This window comes from Rhinatrema bivittatum, chromosome 7, assembly GCF_901001135.1.
Source record: "Rhinatrema bivittatum chromosome 7, aRhiBiv1.1, whole genome shotgun sequence".
Taxonomy (NCBI): Eukaryota; Metazoa; Chordata; class Amphibia; order Gymnophiona; family Rhinatrematidae; genus Rhinatrema; species Rhinatrema bivittatum.
The window spans coordinates 110,964,836-110,984,787 of NC_042621.1; the positions used below are offsets into that span (position 1 = coordinate 110,964,836).

The window sequence follows — 19,952 nt, forward strand, 5'->3', positions numbered from 1 at the left end:
ATTTCAAATGAGATTGGATTGCATAGATGTGTACAGTGAAAGAAGGTAACTCAAGCCTACTGAGGCTCTCAACTTTGTTCTGTTTCACTGCAGAGAAGACAGGGGAATTGAAAACCCTGTCTTTGCTGAGGCTCCTGGTGAAGGCGTGGATCCTAAGCCCCAGCTGAATTACATAGCAAGTCGTCAGCAGTCAGAATCTGGACATCACCTCCTCTCAGAACCAAACACACCCCTGTCACCACCAGGTCCTGGGGACTGCTTCTTCCCATCGCTGGGTGAGTTCCTGAGGTGGGGAGAGCTTCAAAAAGCTCATTTAAATGCCTCAATCCATGAAACTAGGAATATAGTTATTTATAGAAGAGAATGAATTTCTGCAATGTGAAAGCAAAGTCAGCACCTGGTTATAAAATACTACACTTTGTTTCATTTTAAAGCATTATTGCTACCTCTTCATAACATTGCTTTGTCTCCTTGTCTCTCTTCCTACGTCTGCTGATCTAAAATATATGAGTCAGATTCCTGGGTAACTGTGTATAAATAAGAGAAATAATACCACATGAAATTGCCAGATGCACTCCTCTAATATACAGTATATTTAGGAACTCCTGGTTCCTACTATAGAGTAATTTGAATTGTAAAGAGTAATCCAGACTCCTTAGTACAGAGAATATTCCAGTAGAGAGAGGAAAGAGTAGTTTTTAGCTTCTGCCAATAGGAGATAGAGCAGAACCCTTGTAAGAAAAAAGTAAATTCTAAGCCTTCCCTGGTAGAGAGAAGAACTAAAATGCTAAGCTCACTGGGAGAAATCATCTCTCCATGGCCTCACTACTTAGCGAGAAGAGTCAGGAGGAAGTTTTTGAATAATGTAAACTTCTTGTCTGCCTGTTGCAGAAGCAGGACACTATAATATGAGATTTCATCAGGTGCAGGAGACTTCTGAGAACCTGATTCTGAGGCTAACAGCAACAAGATTATCTGTGGGTGGTACGTCAAGAGATCATAATACGCTGCTCTTGGAGGAGTTGTGCTGACTTGCTGTAGGTAGCAGAATACAACGTAAGATTCTGTCCATAACCTTTAAACATTACATGAAAGGTGTCTTGAGTATTTGACCTCATTACTAACTTGCTATTTTCCATCATGCAATCTGAGGTCTTTCCAACAAGCATTGTTGACTTTCTCAGCCTTTACATAAGGCAAGCTATATTTTAAATATTTGCATATTGCTGGATTTGCTTTGACAATGGTTGCTGGTTCAGCAGTGTTTACAGCAGAGCGCCGTATAATAAGTTGTATATTGTTCTATTCATGCCTTTGTTTTATATTTTTATGACTGTTGGCAACCCAGAACAAGCCATAGTGTATGATAGAAGTTTTTAAAATAAATTAATTAAATTAGAATGAAAATCAAGATCTGGCTTTTTAGACAATTTTAGTAACTAAGGGTTTTGAACTTAATTAATTATCAAATAGCCAAACAATTAGAGGCTTCTTTGTGAATTAATATTAGTCATTGGTATGCAATTCCCATTGTATTGTGGAGGATAAAAGCATGAGGTTAAAAATGTTAGTCTATGTTTTGGATACCCTGGAGGCTATGGTCGTGTATGGAGCAATAAAAAGCTTTATGTAAAGGATGGCCTTCATTTGTCTCTAGCAGGAAGGAGGATGCTAGGTGAGAAATTCAGATCATATATTATCAGACATTTAAACTAAAGAATGGGGGTGGCAGGAAATGGCTAATGAAATTGACATATCACCCCCAAGCAATACAGAAAGTGGGAGGAGAAAATAACAAAATCAACTCAAAAAAGCAGAAAATATGTGACTAGGAAATGCAACAAATCAAGAGAGAAAAATTGGAAAGCTACAAATGCTCACAGTTTGGGCAATAACATCCCAGACCTGCAGGCCCTAATTGTGGAGACGGATTTGAAAATTGTTGCAGTCACAGAGATATGGTTCTTGCTCTCATGAGTGGGATACGGCCATACCGGGCTATAACGTGATAAGGAAGGACAGAGAGGTCAGAAAAGGGGAAGGAGTAGCTCTTTATGTCATAAACAATATCCAAGGAACTGAACTGCAAAGAATGAGGGGTAGAGAAGAATAATTATGAGCCGTCCTAAAGATGGATGATGATGCATCCATTTTTATTGGAGTGGTTTACAGGCCTCTGAATCTAATGGAAGAGCTAGACAGAAATCTGGTCGAAGACATCTAGAACCTGGGAAAGAAGGGAGAAGAGAGATTGTATCTGCCGGACATAGACTGAAGAAACCCTTCTGCGGAATCTACCAGAAGTAGAGAGATAGTGGATGCCCCGCAAGTTGCCCTCTTCAAACAAATGGTAATGGAACCCACGAGGGAAAATGTGATACTTGACTTGGTGCTCACTAACGGGGATAATATCTCTAATGTCCGGGTGGGAGACCACCTCAGCACTAGTGATCATCAAACGGTATGGGGGCAGATTTCAAAACAGTACGCACGTGCGTACTTTTGTTTGCACGCGTATCTTTTAAAATCCGGGGTCAGTGCGCGCAAGGCTGCGCAAAATCGGCAGCCTGCGCGCGCCGAGCCGCCTGCCTCCGTTCCCTCCGAGGCTGGTTCTCAAAGGAGGTGGCGGATAAAATAAAATAAAAAAGAACAACGTTCAAGAAATATAAAGGATCCCAAAATAAGGAACACATGGAAGAATATCTGGTGAAACTGAAGGAGACAAAGAAGGAAATCAAGAAAGCTAAAAGTCAGGCAAAAGAAAGGATTGCCAAAGAAGTAAAGGGAGATGACAAATCATTTTTCAGATATATCAGAGAAAGGTTTGAAGTAGTATAGTGAAATTGAAAGGTGACAATGATCAATGTGTGGAGAGAGATGAAGAAATGGCGGAAATATTAAACAAAACTTCAGTTCAGTGTTCACTAAAGAAGACCCTGGAGAAGGATCTTTGCTGGTTGACAAGACCGTAGGTGGAGATGGGGTAGATGAAAATCTGTTTACAGAAGAGAATGTATAGGAAGAGCTTGGAAAACTCCTCCCGGAGCAAGGCTGCTTTTCGCGCCCTGCTCCGGGAGGAGGGAAGAGTGAAGCGGCGAAGCGACTTACTTTTCGCTTTTGGTTTTTTCGCTTCCTGGTATCTGTCATTTCAAATGACATTTGAAATGACAGATACCAGCGTGGCGTGAAGCCTTAGGCCCGCGCACCCAGGATACTGTATAGGCGCTCTATCCAGTAAAATGGGTTGCGCGGGACTAAGGCATTACGGACGCGGTTTACATTTACATATAATTAGTGTTCAGGATCGAGCGGTAGGTGAGCTGCACTGTGCGGGCGGTAACCGCGGGTGCCGTAGGCACTAACGCAGCTCTTCCTACCGCTCGGTACTGGATAGACCTGTATGTGTGAGAGAGAGAGAGAAAGAGAAAGAGCACACCTAGCTATAAGGCCCACATAGTAGTTAGGTATTTATATCTCTATAGGAGGCCCACCTAGTTACTCGAGGTGAGGTTTAGGTATTAGTGTAAGGGTTAGAGGCCACTTTGACATTCAGAGTGAGATGTACGAACAGAACAATGCACTCTTCCTAGCGAAAAAAACCAAAAGCGAAAAGTAAGTCGCTTCGCCGCTTCACTCTTCCCTCCTCCCGGAGCAAGGCTGCTTTTCGCGCCCTGCTCCGGGAGGAGGGAAGAGTGAAGCGGCGAAGCGACTTACTTCTTGCTTTTGGTTTTTTTGCTTCGCCGCTGTCAGTGTACCCCCTCCTCTCGGAGCAGGGCGCGAAAAGCAGCCTTGCTCCGGGAGGAGGAGGGACACTGACAGCGGCGAAGCAACGGCGAAGACAGCGGCGAAGCAAAAAAAAAACCAAAACCAATTTTGGTTTTTTTTTTTCAAAAGCGACAATTTTTTTTTTTTTTCCAAAAGCGACTTACTTTTGGGATCTTGACAGATCCCAAAAGTAAGTCGCTTTTGGACACCTGCCAACTTACTTTTCTGAAGCCATCATCAGGAACACATGCGATCGTAGCTCCTCCCGACGAAGACAAAGATGGCCGCCTGCACGGGGGAAGCGTACAATTGGCCGCTCAAGACGTGACGTCGTGATGTCACGTCTTCAGCGGCCAATTGCACGCTTTCCCCTTGCAGGCGGCCATCTTCGTCGGGAGGAGCTACGATCGCATGTGTTCCTGATGATGGCTTCAGAAAAGTAAGTTGGCAGGCGTCCAAAAGCGACTTACTTTTGGGATCTTGACAGATCCCAAAAGTAAGTCGCTTTGGAAAAAAAAAAAATTGTCGCTTTTGAAAAAAAAAACCCAAAATTGCTTTTGGGTTTTTTTTGCTTCGCCGCTGTCTTCGCCGTTGCTTCGCCGCTGTCAGTGTCCCCCCTCCTCCCGGAGCAAGGCTGCTTTTTGCGCTCTGCTCCGAGAGGAGGGGGCACACTGACAGCGGCGAAGCAAAAAAAAACCGAAAAGTCGCTTTGCCGTTGCAGTCTCCGTGGCAGCCCCAGTCCGGACATCGGAGGGGGGCTGCAACATTTTTTTCGCTTTTTTTTTTTTGGCTTCGGGAGCAGGGGAGAGGACTGGGGCTGCCACAGAGACCGGCACCCATGATCGCGGCCGGGGCAGGTGAGCGGGGGCTGGGGGAAAGCTTGCCATCTACCCTTACCCCTGCCTCTACCGCAGGGGTCAGGGTAGGCGGTAAGTTTGCAGGTTAAACGCGCGACAAAACGGCAGGGAAAACTAGCGATAGTCGGCGCGCGGGTTACGGGATGCTAGGGAATAGCTAATTCGCTCCTTTGCATGCACTAGCGAGCTAATTCGCTCGTTTGCATGCAATATACATGCCGCGGGCGGAAGGGGTTGCCCGGGGAATTTAGGACGCGGTAGGAGTAGGTTAAAGGGGATTCGGGATCGCAGGAAGGGCTAACGCGGCCGGAACGTGAGTAAAAAGCGGCTTAGGAGCAGGGTAAACGCGGCCGCACTTTACAGGATAGGCCTGATAGGAATTACAATTGTGGCACTTACCTATGCAAAGCACTAAGATAGCTTATTTATTGCAAAGTGCACTATTACCATAAAACACACTCCTCTTCCTATTGCATGCAATAGTTTGATGAATCTAGCCCTTAGTTTGCAGAAGCTAAACTCAGTATTAGCAAGGTTATTTATGTTAAGCATTATTTTTTTAATCTGATTATTTTTATATTTATTGAATTGTGAGTTATTGATGTACACTTTTCTATAGTGTGTTTTTATACTGCTTATGTTTATATTATGTATTGAGCTGTAATTGCTGAATATGCTGACATTAGCCTCCTTGGATAGTATTCTTACTGGAACAGCAGAGTTAAATTGAAAATGTACTGTAAGGGTAAAAGTAGGCAATCTTTTGGAAAAGTTGATTTTTATCTTCTAATAGTGTAGGGCTCTACACTATATGCCTGTGAAAGAAGACAAGAAAAGGGAGTCCATGCTCAAATTTCAAGACAGTCTAATCCTAGGCCAGATGAAAGTATTCTTTAGTTGAGTGATAAGTTTTAGATCCCAGCATGCTGGCAGTCAGTTTAGCTTAAAGACAATTCTTTACCGCTGCTAGAAGCATCCATTTCGTGTCAGTAGCACTAAAGCCCTGTTAGCTGTCACTAAGCTCCCTCTTTCTCACAATGGAAAGGGCTTCCTATAGGAGAACTTGAGAGATGTGCAGGGAAAGTATTAGCTTCATCTCAATTTTTTGTTTCAGAGGAAGAGTTTATTTGGGTTCCAGTCCATTTAATGCTTAATTAATTTTGTTTGATTTGCTGACCAGAAATAAACATTTAATCACCTCTCCCCCCCCCCAAAAAAGTATACAGAAATTATGCCCCCCCCCCGACCCCAGATCACAATTTCTCCTTCCGCAGGAGTTTTCAATGTAGAAAAGGGCAGGAATGATCCCCAGTCGCTCCTGCCCTGCTGGTCCCTGGATCAAAAATAGCACCAGCCAGTTCCATTTCTTTTACGGCCGTATGTTATACAACTACAACTCAAACCGGCGCAAGTCTCTGGGCTGGGCAGGTCTGGTTTGGAACCAGAAGCCAGCAGGGCAGGAGCAAATGGACTTCACCCCTATCTCTTTCTACATTGCAGGCCCATCATGGAAAGGGTAAGCACGGACCAGGGGACGGTGGAAAAGGCAGTAGGGGAAGGGGGGGGGGGGGGAGAATTTTACATCTTAATTCTTTTTTTTATTGATTTTCTCAAACAAAAGTCAACAAAAAAAATAAAGTTTCGGGGATAGTTTTGATTTTTAAGTGAAACATTTTTTTTTTGTATTTTTATTTCATTTAAAAACAAATGCACAACCTAGAGAACTCAAATGTTTTAAATTGTATAAAATTGCTAGAATTTCCTGGCGTTTGGTTTTTGAAATCTTAATGCAACTGTTATGCTAAATCAAACAGCAGCCTGCAGGGTAAAGAAAATAATTCTCTATCTATCTTATTTATTTATTTAAAATCTTTTCTATACCATCGTTCAGTGTACTACCGTCACAACGGTTTACATAGAGGCACATATAGTAAATTGTACATGTATATGTTCCTATTATAAGTAGAGGGGGTGCCTTGTAGTCTCGGTAACATAGTTTCATAATAATGGCTATCTCTCCTTAATTTATGATATCACTGATTTACCATGATACAAACAAATAGATGCTTCCAGCAGCAAAAAAATAGTTGTAAAATGTTATCAGTCAGGCAGAGGCTACTTTCACCCAGCTAAACAAGTGCAAGGTGTTGAATAGAGAAAAATCATCCATGCTGTAGCTACACAATATTAGATTCCATTTTAGGAGCTAATACCCGGGAAAAAGATCTAGGCATCATAGTTGATATTACATTGAAATTGTCAGCTCAGTGTGCTGCAGCAGTCAAAAAAGCAAACAGAATGTTAGGAATTATTAGAAAGGGAACGATGAATAAAACAGAGAATGTCCTAATGCCTCTGTATTGCTCCATGGTGAGGTCGCACCTTGAGTATGTGTGCAATTCTGGTTTCCACATCACAAAAAATATATAATTACACTGGATAAGTTACAGAGAAGCACGACCAAAATGATAAAGGGGATGGAACAGCTCCCCTAAGAGGAAAGGCTAAAGAGGTTAGGGCTGTTCAGCTTGGAGAAGAGCAGCTGAGGGGGGATATGATAGAGGTCTACAAAATCATGAAAGGACTTGAATGGGTAAATGTGAATCGGCTATTTACTCTCTTAGATAATACAAGGACTAAGGGGCACTCCATGAAGTTAGCAAGTAGCACATTTATAACAAATCAGAGAAAATTCTTTTTCACTAAATGCACAATTAAGCTCTTGAATTCATTGCCGGAGGATGTGATTAGAGCAGTTAGTGTAGCTGGGTTTCAAAAGGTTTGGATAAGTTCCTTGAGGAGAAGTCCATAAACTGCTATTAATGAAGATAAATCAGGGAATAGCAACTGCTGTTACTGACATTAGTAGCATGGGATCTAGTTAATGTTTGGGTACTTGTCAGGTACTTGTAACCTGGATTGGCCACTGTTGGAAACAGGATGCTGGGCTTGATGGACCCTTGGTCTGACCCAATATGGCAACTTCTTATGTTCTTAAACAGTCAAACTCCTTGCATTTTGAGCACAGGACTTCCCTTTTAAGCATAGTTAAAATATTGCTGAAACAATTTTTTTAACTATGGACTCATCTGTAGTTACAAAACCCTGCAATCTGCACTGTTTGGGAAAGGGTGGGGAAGTGGATTTGTGAACCTTTTTAGCAAACCAGACTTCACTTCTCCATTTTTTGTTGATAATAAACATTTTAATTTTATACACTTTTTTAAGCTCACCATGTCTACTTCCCTCAGATGGCATACCCAGGGCAGCACACTGGCTCCCTATTTGCCCTCCAAATCATACCCTCAGCACCACTCGTTGGCCAATGGGGGCTGCCATAGTAGTGACAGCAGTCTTCCCTCCCAGAACAGGACAGTAAACACTATCTCTGAACTGAGATTCTCAGCACAACTGTGTACAGCGCTGTGGCTTGATCTATGGGGCCATCCCCTTATACAACTATCATATACATATTCAAAAGTTTCATTTTTTAACTAAATCCCCTTCCCTGAGGTCAGCTCACATAGTTACACTATATTCATGCTTTGCACCAAGTCTAGCACTGGCTACTGATGATGGTCAGTGCACCACTTCACAGATAACCTTAAACAGGCAAGTAAATAAGCAGGAATAGCTTTCAAAGATTTGAGGTATTTCTTTATATATTTAATGGAGATGTTAGAGTTTTGTGTGTTCAGGAAGTTAAGATACCTACCGTTATGCTAGACACATGGCTCAGGTATCCACTTACAGCTGAGTCACGTTGCTTGGGAGTCGACTGGAAGCCAGAAAAGTCACTGTGCTGAGAAGAACACTCCTGCTGCCCAGGTGAGGAAAACCAGACACCAGGAGAGTTGTGAGAGGGGAACGTGGAGCTGGAGCGAGGCCTGGTGCGATAATGAAATGCAGGGATTTTCATATACTGCATTTCAAAACCTTCCACATGTCATTATCACATCAGATATTTCTAAGGGATACTTTGATCCCTTACCAATGTGTTTTTCCCTTTTTGTACCAGCACTAGGGACTTGCAGGTTTTTTTTGACCATCCCTAAAAGTTTCCTTCTTCCAAGGCTGGGGCTGGTCAGCTTGGCCCGATAAAATAGGTGCTGAGCATGTGCAAAAGGCAGACAGTGTTGGAGTTGAAGCTGTGAGGAGAGATTTTGGAAGAAGTCCCTGCTAGGGTCCCCTGGCATGGAGAAGAAAAGAAGAAGCAGGTTTTTGTTGGAGAGGTTGACTTTTTGGAAAAAAGATTTTTCTTGATGCTGTTTTTGAGACTTGATTCCAGTTTCAGGAGGAAACCCACCTGTCTGAGGGAAAGAGTCTGGGCGCACTACTTGCCTTGCACCCATCTGAAGTGGGTTCGGCTTCTGTATTTGCCCAGAGAAGAGAAGTTTTGAGAGCTTCAGTTTTCGAAGCTTTTGGACTTTGCAATCCAAGGTGCCAGGAGTTTTGATTATCATTGGAGAGAATGAAACTTGGCCTTTTTTCCAGAAGCCCACTTTCAGTGTTAACTTTGTCCTTTCCCCATAGGGATTTTCTGGCTAAGAGAACAACAAAGTGAGAACAGGCATTTCTTAGTGTCTAGGCAGATGAATCCAGAAACAGTGGGTTATGCACCTCTACCAGCAGATGGATCATAGCACAATCATTCAGCACCTAAGGGCGGGAAGCTGGATTCATCTGACTATCCTAAAGAAAATGAAATTATCAGGTAAGTAGTAATTTCTCATTTATTAGCGTTAGTCATATGAATCCAGAACCAGTGGGATGTACCCAAGCTACACCCGAATAGGGCGGGAGGCTGCCTGATGTCCAGTCAAAACTGCACATGCAAAGGCTATGTCTTCTCGGGCCTGCACATCCAGACGATAATACCTGGAAAAGGTGTGTAAGGAGAACCACGTCGGATTGGGGCAAATATCGACGGTTGACAACAATCTAACTTCCGCCCATGACACTGCCTGAGCCCTAGTGGAATGAGACCTAACCTGACTAGGCAACTGATGTTCAGCATCCACATACGCGGCCGTACCACCTCTTTAATCCAGCGAGCTATTGTAGCCCTCGAAGCCAGCTCACCCTGTTTACTACCACCGAGGTGGACAACAGGCGATCCATCTTCCGGAAATGTTTAGAAACCTCCAGATACCTCACAATACGTCTCTTGATATCCAAGGGTTGCAACTGGTGATATTCCTCTGCATCTCTTTTCCTATCCAGAGACCAGCAGGAAAATATACTGATTCACGTGAAAATCTGAGACCACTTTTGGCAAGAAAGGAAAGAACAGTACGCAGCTGTATCGCCCCTGGAGTCACTCAGAGGAACGGCTCCCAGTAAGACAAGGCTTGCAGCTCAGAAATTCAACGTGCAGATCAAATAGCCTCAAGAAACACTGTTCTCAGGGTCAGTAACCACAAAGAAAGGTTACGCATCAGTTTAAACGTAGGGCCCTTAAGAAATCTAAAACCCTATTGGAAACTGCAAGGGAGAATGAAGATGTTTCACTCCTTTCAAGGAACGAGACACATCTGGATGAGCTGACAAGGAACCACCATTCACCTCACCCCTGAAACAGGCAAGAGCTGCTACTTGTACCTTTAAGGAATTAAGGGCCAACCCTTTATTCAATCCATCCTGCAAAAATTCCAAAATGAGTGGGATCTTAACCAAACGAGGAAGAACACCTTGATCTTCACACCAAGCCTCAAAACACTCGCCCAACCCGCACATAGATTAAGGAACTGGAGAGCTTTCTCGCTCGTAGCAAGGTGGCAATCACTGCAGTAGAATATCCACGCTTCAGCAAGAGAGCCTTCTCAAGGGCCATACCGTGAGACAAAACCAAGTCGGATCTTCATGAAGGTCCCTGATGCAACAGATTCCTGTGCATTCGAAACCGGAGAGACTACCAGGAGCCTTCGCAGAACTGCATATCATGGTCTCCTGGGCCAATTTGGTGCCACCAGAAGCACCAGCCCTTTATGACCCTTGACCCTCCAAACCATTCTGCCCAACATGGGCCATGGGGAAAAGGCATACAGCAGCTTGTCCTCCAGCCATTCCTGTATGAGAACATCAATACCCAAGGACTTCAGATCTCTCCTGCAACTGAACTACGGATTGCCAAAACCAGAAGGCACCTGTGCTCTGCCCACTGAGCTACCTTCCCCCACTGATGAACCAGTTAAGGGAGTTCCAATGTCAGGTGCCCCTCCTGACATGTCTTTACCCAGGCTGTCATCAGACTGGGAAGAACCAGGCTTAGTAAAATCAGAGAAAGATAATTCTCCCTGAGCTTGTAAGCAGCACTGGCACAAGTTAGAGGGCACGCCAGGCTGAGATGCTCAAATATGACAGGCATCACAGAGGAAAAGGCGCTTAGGTTTCTTAGCCACGGATGCCAACATTCTGTCAGTTAGTACGCTTAACAGGCGACTGAAGGTGTGTGTCCAGCTGATTCACACTGTAAAATATATGCATCCAGAATTTAGGTGCCCGAAATTTAGGAGTCCCAAGGCTAGGTGTTGCAAAGCTAGGCGCACTTTTGCCCTTCCAACTTAAGCACACAACCAGTGCAATCCAAATTGTGTGCACAGGCAAGCGCACGCCTAACACGGAAGCTGCTATCACCTGGATGCCCAAGCAGACATCCAACTAAGCATCAAAAAACTGGGTGCACAGCCTGGATACACAGCCAGATGCACTTGCACGCACCAACGGGTCCTGAAGAGGGCAGTCTAACACGCAAGAAAAGGTGTATGAAAACACTGCTGTGGCCTACCATGCGGTGCACAGAGAAAAGCCTAACAGCGGGGCCTAGCCCACATGGGCTGCTCAACCCACCAGGCTGCCCACGTCCCTTAACCTCCCTTGGGGGAAGGAATGAACATCGGAATGGCGCACCAAGCACAGAGACCGGAGGAGGGGGGAAACCTTATAAACAACCCTTCTATTCTGCCTCTGTCTTTTTATTGTTTTTTAAGTCTTCCATGAGCTCAGCCTTTCCTGGCTGAGTGCAGAGATGGTCTCCAGCTGCGGGGGGAGAAGGCATATACTGTCACCGTCATGCTCGACTTCCTGCACCCACTGCCTTTCAGCTGTTTTGACAGCTAAGTCCACGCCGGCTGAGAAAATCAGCTACCGGTCCAAGGTACTCATCTGAGGGACCACAGAAATCACCTCAGGAATTCTCAACTAAGGGAAGGACCATTTGATATCACTGCAGGAGAGCTGGACAAATTAAATTTCCTTTTATTTCTCCTTCTAAAACTTGTAGCAATCCCCAGTAAGGAGATGCACGTCCACCATCTGCTGGAGACGGAGAATATTGACAGACTGATGTCACTGCAGGAGTAAACATACTGTGATGTCAGCCAAGCCGCACATTTTACTTTCAGAAATTAGCGCCTACCCCAAGGTTGGCGCTAATTTCTTCCGGCACCGGGAAAGTGCACAGAAAAGCAGTAAAAACTGCTTTTCTGTGCACCCTCCGACTTAATATCATGGCGATATTAAGTCGGAGGTCCCGAAGAGTAAAACAAGTTAAAAAAAAATTTTTTTGAATTCGGCCCGCGGCTGTCGGGCCGAAAACTGGATGCTCAATTTTGCGGGCGTCCAGTTTCCGAGCCCGTGGCTGTCAGCGGGCTCGAGAACTGACGCTGGCAAAATTGAGCGTCGGCTGTCAAACCCCCTGACAGCCGCTGCTCCTGTCAAAAAGGAGGTGCTAGGGACGCACTAGTGTCCCTAGCGCCTCCTTTTGCCTGTTTTTACCGCCGGGCCTAATCTTCCGGCGCGCTTACCGGCGAGTTGCCGGTAAGCGCGCCGGAAGAGCGGGTGTTCGCCCGCTCTCCCGCGGACTTTACTGTATCGGCCTGAATGTTTGACAATATGGGTTTATTTTCCAAGCATCACAAAGGTCAAGGCAGAGCTGGCAGACAATGCCCAGGGATTTCATTTTGAAATCCCACAGCATGATTTATGGCATGGAATTTGCACCTACTGCTAGCCTTGAATTTTTAAAGAGAAGCTCTGTGGAGAGTTTACTCCTGGGGAAATCCTGTGCAACTATGCCATGCAGAATTTGTGCAGAATTCCCCTCCTATGCAGAATTGTATGTTTACCATGCAGAATTCAGTGCAGGGACCTGGAAGTACTAAATAGGAATATCAGCTTTGCTTGTATGGGCTGGAAAAAGAGGAATAGTTAAGGAGAAGGTTCTAGGATCTGGGGAAGAGAATCTGAGCTCAAGAAGGATTTGGATTGGAAGGAGGGAGGTGTCCCTCCCCAGCAACAGTGCTGCTTCTCCTCACATCTCCATCCCTCTCTAAACTCTTTCACTTTCCCCCTCCCACATGCCTTTCTTCAAACCCTCCCCCAATCTCTATCATGCACCTCACCCCATGCCGACTCCTACTTTCATCCATTCCAATTGCTCTCTCTCATCTCCCAGCCATTCCACCGCTCATCTCCAGCCACTTCAAGCCTCACCAACATTCTTGTGTTACTCCCATTTCCTCCCTCCAGCTGATTCTCCTCTCATCTCACCATCTTGTCCTTGACCCAAGCTGATTCCTTCTCCAAGCCCAGTTGCTCCTCGCCCTCCAGTTGATCTCTCCAGCCTCTCCTCACCCTTCTAGCAATTCTCCCTTCTCTGTTTCCTCTACTGATTGAGCTGGCAGAGAGAGAGGAGGACAGAAGCAGTGTACCAGGTCATGTCCTCCTCTGCAATTTGAGGTCAGACTGGTACTTTGAACCACTTGTGAAAGTATACTGCTATGTAGTTCCATGCATCAGTCAGGGCCCAGGCAGTAGAGAACAAAGAGGGTGATACACCTTGATACACTGCTGCTCACCTCCTTCTGCCAGCAGCAGTGAGAGATACTGATGGAGGAGTGTGGAAGATCACAGATCATATTGTGGAAGGGGAAGAACAGGAGACCGGGGGCCCTGCTTATGGGTTTGCCTGCTCTCCACAGCTGCACCGCTAGTCCCTGCCAGTGACATCAAGTCACAAATGGATTGATAGCTGGACAAATGAAAAGCATAAGCACATTTTCATTGATAAAAAGCTATAAAAATATGTTCCTATGCAAATGGGTCTTATACACACAATGCAGGAGTTTTGCTGTCAGTTTTTCAGGACTCTTCTACAGAATGTTGGGAATTATTAGAAAGGGAATGGTGAATAAAACGGAAAATGTCATAATGTCAAATGTCATAATGCCTCTGTATCGCTCCATGGTGAGACCGCACCTTGAATACTGTGTACAATTCTGGTTGCCGCATCTCAAAAAAGATATAGTTGCGATGGAAAAGGTACAGAGAAGGGCGACCAAAATGATAAGGGAAATGGAACAGCTCCCCTATGAGGAAAGACTAAAGAGGTTAGAACTTTTCAGCTTGGAGAAGAAACGGCTGAGGCAGGATATGATAGAGGTCTTTAAAATCATGAGAGGTCTAGAACGGGTAAATGTGAATCAGTTATTTACTCTTTCAGATAATAGAAAGACTAGGGAGCACTCCATGAAGTTAGCATGTGGCACATTTAAAACTAATTGGAGAAAGTTCTTTTTCACTCAACGCACAATTAAACTCTGGAATTTGTTGCCAGAAGATGTGGTTAGTGCAGTTAGTATAGCTGTGTTTACAAAAGGATTGGATAAGTTCTTGGAGGAGAAGTCCATTACCTGCTATTAATTAAGTTGTAGAAAATAGCCACTGCTATTACTAGCAACAGTAAAATGGAATAGACTTAGTTTTTGGGTACTTGCCAGGTTCTTATGGCCTGGATTGGCCACTGTTGGAAACAGGATGCTGGGCTTGATGGACCCTTGGTCTGACCCAGTATGGCATGTTCTTATGTTCTTATCTTCTTATAGTTCAGCATGTGTAAGTTCCTCTTGAATCAGGTCAACCTTGACAAACTAATCTAGTCCTAGTATTATTTAGTCTGGTTTTAATAGCCTTAGCAGTTTGAGTGTGGTATAAATCTTTTAGGCTTTTGTCTTAGGTTGTTTTATTTTGGGGGGTTTTTTATTCCAGTTTATGCATATGTTTAATTTATATTTTGTGAAGTTGAGTAAAATGTTAGGTTTGATCAGGTAGTAAAACTTATTGAGTCTGCTGATTAAAATGAGCCTCTCAAGGCAGGCTCTTATTTGTAACCCTGTATATTCTTATTGCAAAAGCAGGATGACAGAGGCTAGAATACTATAGAAAAGAACCAGGAAACCTAGGCTGGCCCCAAATCACATAGGTGAGCTGGGGCTTACTTGGTGTTAAGGAGTTCAAGTTTAATGAACTGCCTCTCCCCAGGCGAACACCATACCTGGACTGGAACTATAGGAAGCAAAGTCTGCCTACATTTCCTATTATATGAACAAAAATAAAAGTTTTCAGCTTCCTCATAAGAGTGCCTTTGCCTTCCTGAACGTTAAAGGTCTATCATGGTACTGCTGTCTCCTTCCTCAAATCTCCCTGCTCTGAACTTTCAGTGTTAGCATGCATGGGAGAAGCTGAATCTATGCTGCTTGATTTAGCAAATAGGAGGTGAGAAATCGGTTTGAAATGCATTTTATTTTATTTTTTTTTCATTTGCTATATCATATAGAGAAGTACTGTGCAGTCATAATGCCCAGTACTTTTTTTTTTTTTTTTTTTTTTTAACACAGACCAGTCAATTTTCCTCTAAGATGCACTAAGCTTCTATAAGTAATACCCCTCTCAAGCCCTTCCAACATTCTTTCAGTCCAGGGGTTGGGGGTAACGGGCAATACACGCAGTAGATCATTTCAAGGGCATAGCAGGTGGCAGAAATAAGTGCACCATAGTCTGTTCACACAGAACTGCTCTGTGCAGAAGAGATATTAGTACATTGCACAGACATTAGGCTAGCTTTGTCACATATGACAAATTGTTGATGGTTTTTTCTCCAGTAATGGAGGAGAAGACATTAAAAACCTAGGATGTAAGCCATCATAAAACAAATAAGCCTAAAAGGAAGCGTTCTCGTCTTATTCTATTTATTTATTTACTGAAGAGCACAGGACTGCTTCTCTAGGGTGGTCAAGGAGAGCCAAAACCAGGCTAATAAATGACTTATAAAACTACACAGAGAAGAGATTACATGAAAAGTGTAAAATAAAAAGAAGCTGTATGTTTGTCTCTGTTCGGTTCCCCCTCTTTGAGGTCTAATGAAGGTGTGCCATATCAATCAAAAATTGTTTCCTGTACGTGATTTTTGTTTAGTCTATTATATTGATTGATTATCTGCATTTCCTGAAGCAAGGTTCACTAGTTGCAATTTGAAATCCTAATAAATAAAAAGTTTACAAAAGAGAAGCTATTGAAGGAGGAAAAAAAACCACACTCATGACAGTCTGCAACTCACTGCAGTGCTGTGCAACCCCCGCGTCAAAACACACACAAGCACACACACTCTCCAGACTGTGGAGGATTAAGGTCAAGGGAACAAACTAAGGGATATATTTACTAATCCACAGCATTTTCCCCCATGGTATTTACCATATTTAAGCATCCCTGAAGAGGCACTGGACAATGCCAGCTCCTCATCCCAGGCCGCCATCTTTTAAAGAGGCCGTGTTGTCCCCAGTGCTCCCCCACCACACCAAAGTGTTAAAATTGGTGTCTGGGGAGGGTCCTAATGAGAACCCCTCCCGCATCCCATCTGACCCATGAGGCGGCTAAAGTTGTTAAAAGTTAAAAAAATAAGTTTTAAAAGTTGCAGGCCAGACCCTGTGCCCTTGTGTATTAAACATTGACCCCTTGGACCTTCTTCTCCCAGTTCACCCTCAGGAACCCCCCCCCCCCCCCGAAAGCAGATACTTAAAGTTTCCTGACACCCCCTGGGCATCCGGGTCCAGCTGCACCATTGTTAAAATGGCACCAGCCAGCCGTCACACGATGAGGCCAAAGTCTGTCTGAGGCTGGCTGGCTGGCACTATTTTGATAATAGCGCGGCTGGAACCAGATGCTTGGGAGGAATTCTGGCAAGCAGTTTCACTGGCTTCCTATCCATTTTAGAATGAAGTATAAAGTACTCCTCCTTGTGTTCAAGACTCTCTATGGATTAGGGCCTAATAGTTTTAATTCTTTGTTAAAAATTTATCAACCTAGTCGCCCCCTGAGATTATCTTCACAACTATTACTGCCTGTTGCCTCTCTACAACAGATGAGAACAGCTGAGTCAAGAGAAACACTTATTTTATGTTGCAGGTCCAATGCGTTGGAATGAATTGCAGCTTGAAATAAAATCTGAACCATCTTTACTGGTTTTTAGGAAAAAGTTGAAAAGTTTTCTTTTCATACAGGCTTTTGAAGAAGGCATATGAAATTTTAGTTTGTGGCAATCTTTGATAGTTTATAAATGGGAATGAGCTCCTTTTAGTATTGATGGAATTTAGCAGATAGAAGTATTGGATTGTTTTTTTTATTATGCTTATTTGTTTTAATTGCTGTTTTCATTGTTTTAACTGTGTTTCTCAGAGGACAAGCAGGATGGTAGTCCTCATACAAGGTTGACATCATCGATGGAGCCCAGCACGGAACTTTGATCTCAAAGAATCTAGAGCTTTCAAACGTGCCTTACTGAGCATGTGCAGCTGTACTCATCATTCTGTCCCTTAGACACAGTCCCTCCGTCTTTTTTTTTTCTGCGGAGCCGCGTGGTTGCAGGAGCCATGAGTCTCACGGTATTCATCTTTGTTCTCTCCTCACAGTTTTTGTAAGTGATTTTTTTCTAGAGCTGCAGCTGTTTTCTTTCCGTTACCCTTATGGTAGTTTTATTTCTTTTTCTTCTTCTTTCCTTTGACTAAGGCCAGCCACATGGATGCTGAAGGACACGATTCCAGAGCATCATGGGCACGGTGCCCATGATGCTCTGGAATCGTGTCCTTCAGCATCCAACTGCATCCACTGGTACCTACAGTGGTGACAGTGCCCGTAGGGCCCATAGCGCTTTTGTGCTCACCAATGATGGATCAAATCAAGGGCACCAAACGACACTGCACTCAGGGCTTTGGCGCTTAATGATCTTGATTAGTTTGACAGTATATAGTGCCATCCCTGATGCTATAGGCACCAGCGGACCTCAACAGCCCGGAAGCACCGCTAGAGACCCCGGTGCCTGAAGGCATCAATGGACCAGTGGTACCAAGGATACCAGGGGCGCCTGCAGGCTGAAGCTCTGCAGCCCCGACATGTCTCATCGATGCACAGAGGAACCAGTGACTGCCAGCACCATCGACTTGTCCCCTCGGCTCACCTATCCATCTAAAGACATTGATGCTGTGAGCTTGATGGCAATCCTCACTAATGGCTAGCGCTCATTAACATGGATGGTGCACAAATTCAGTCTGGGGCTCTAATGCCCCCCAATCCCAGTGGCTCAGTGCCTCTAAGATCATCGGCATCCATGGTGTACAATACCCATAGGCCAGTGATGGGACAGCACAATGCCCCTCAGTGCCCTGTTGGGACACTGTCAAGAAGCCTCGAAGGCACCAGACCACTGCACCTGGATGCCTCGGTGTACCAGGGTGCCTTGTGTAAATGGCGACCCCGGCGCTCGATCCGTTCAAGGTAGAAATCCCAGTCGCTCAAGGACTTAATTGGCACTTGAGGACTCTCAAGAGCCCCAGCGGTCAACAGTCTCAGGGACAACCAGGGTGCTCAATGGCAATCCCAGTGCCTTGTTGGTGGTGCTGAACATTATCAAGAGTTGCAACGAAAGGCATCAGTGGCTAACACACCCAATGGTCTCCATGGCAGCCCCATACCTCGATGGCTTCGAGGGCATCAAAGTTATCGGGGCAGCTCCGCACAGCGATAGCATCGATGCCACGCACTGTGATGGTATCAGGGCAGCTCTGCACCGCGACGGCCCCGAGGGCAACCACGACATTGAGGGTGGCACTCATGCACCTTGATAGGATGATGGCACCAATGGCATCGAGAGCATTAACATCGTGGGCAGCTCCAATGGCATCAAGAGGGACCATGGCAGTTCTGGTCCCCGACATGGAACTGACATTGATGCATCAGATCAATGGTGCACTAGTCACAGATGTGCAAAGGCAACTGTTACTGGGCATGGCACCAAAGGTGCTGCAGCAAGCTGCTTGCCCAGGCTTCTGCTCGCTCTCTTTCACATGGAGACTGAACTGCCATCACTGGCAAGCAGGAGGGAAGTCTACTTCATCTAGGGCTCCTGCCCATGGAGACTATTTCCTTTGAATGTGGGCAGGATGAGCTGTCCCCCTACAGGAACGGTATGGTCCTCGATCATACCGTTCCTGTCTGAACCTCCATCGATGATGATTGATCAGTGAAACAACATGGAACTCCTGCTCAGGCAAGTCCCCAGGCTCAGAGGCCTACATGGATTATCCACAGACTGCATTCAGTCAGTCCTGCCAGTACCTGGCAAAGGTACAAAACAGACAGAGCAAAGAGAGGAACACATATACTAAACTCCTGTTGCAGTACTTTTTTTTTTTTTTTTTTTTTTTTTAAATAAGGGAAAGAAATAGATTCTGCCAGACTGGACAGTGACTAAGGCCCGCCAGTTTCAAGGGCTGTGTTCAGTCTCTTGGAGCATTATCAGGTACTAGAGGGGATGACACCATAAAACGCCACCCACCATCATGCCATACCCAGAGTTCCAGTGGTACTGGGTATGCCGTCATTATACTGTTCCTATATACTCCACTGGGAGTTAATGTGACAGTGGAGCGCAGCATGCGAGATCGGGTATGGTAAGGCATCTACTCCAAGTGCCTCGGGTGATGGCATTCTTCCTGTCTTTGCAGTTCTCAGCCATGCTAGGGTTCTGCCATTGTCGTGTCAAGGTCGCAGCCTCCTTGTCAGTCTGCATCACAAAGTACTGAGGAGCACTGGCAAGAAAGGCATCGTCACAAACTCTGTGATTTGCCTTTTGGCAGTGCACAGCCACTGACTAACAAGTGGTGCTCGGTCCTTGCTGTGTCATGGGATTCTACCAACAAGCATGGCGCGTGAGGTCATAGGAGTGTCACCATCCACCGGATGGGATACTACTATGTGAATACTCGTCAGCGTGCTTTTATTAGAGATGTGCATTTATTTATTATGTAAGGGCAAGGCTATCGGTGCCATTTTGAGTCATAGCAGGCCCAACAGCATGGAGGGAGAGATCGCTCACGGGACACCGCTGGACCACCAGGAACTTTTAGTAAGTCTTGGGGAGGGATAGGGATGGTGGTTGTTGTGCTTGCCATGAGGGAAACACACACATACCCCCATACAGTAGAGGGCAACTGGAGAATA

The 19,952-nt window shown here is 44.9% G+C and overlaps 2 protein-coding genes across 4 annotated transcripts in view; one reads left to right on the forward strand and one right to left on the reverse strand.

Moving 5' to 3' along the window:
- The window catches only part of CDH23 (cadherin related 23), a 1,814,588-nt gene that overhangs the window by 294,580 nt on the left and 1,500,056 nt on the right, over positions 1-19,952 (reverse strand). The window lies entirely within an intron of this gene.
- Positions 1-19,952, forward strand: part of VSIR (V-set immunoregulatory receptor) — a 111,939-nt gene that overhangs the window by 84,065 nt on the left and 7,922 nt on the right. Inside the window, exons 6-7 of one of the 2 annotated variants that reach the window (XM_029608941.1) lie at positions 94-275; positions 892-1,056. In XM_029608941.1, coding sequence (XP_029464801.1) covers positions 94-275; positions 892-1,031 — 322 coding nt within the window. In that variant the 3' untranslated portion in view covers positions 1,032-1,056. The remainder of the gene's footprint in view (positions 1-93; positions 276-891; positions 1,057-19,952) is intronic. The other variant, XM_029608943.1, reaches the window with a different exon arrangement.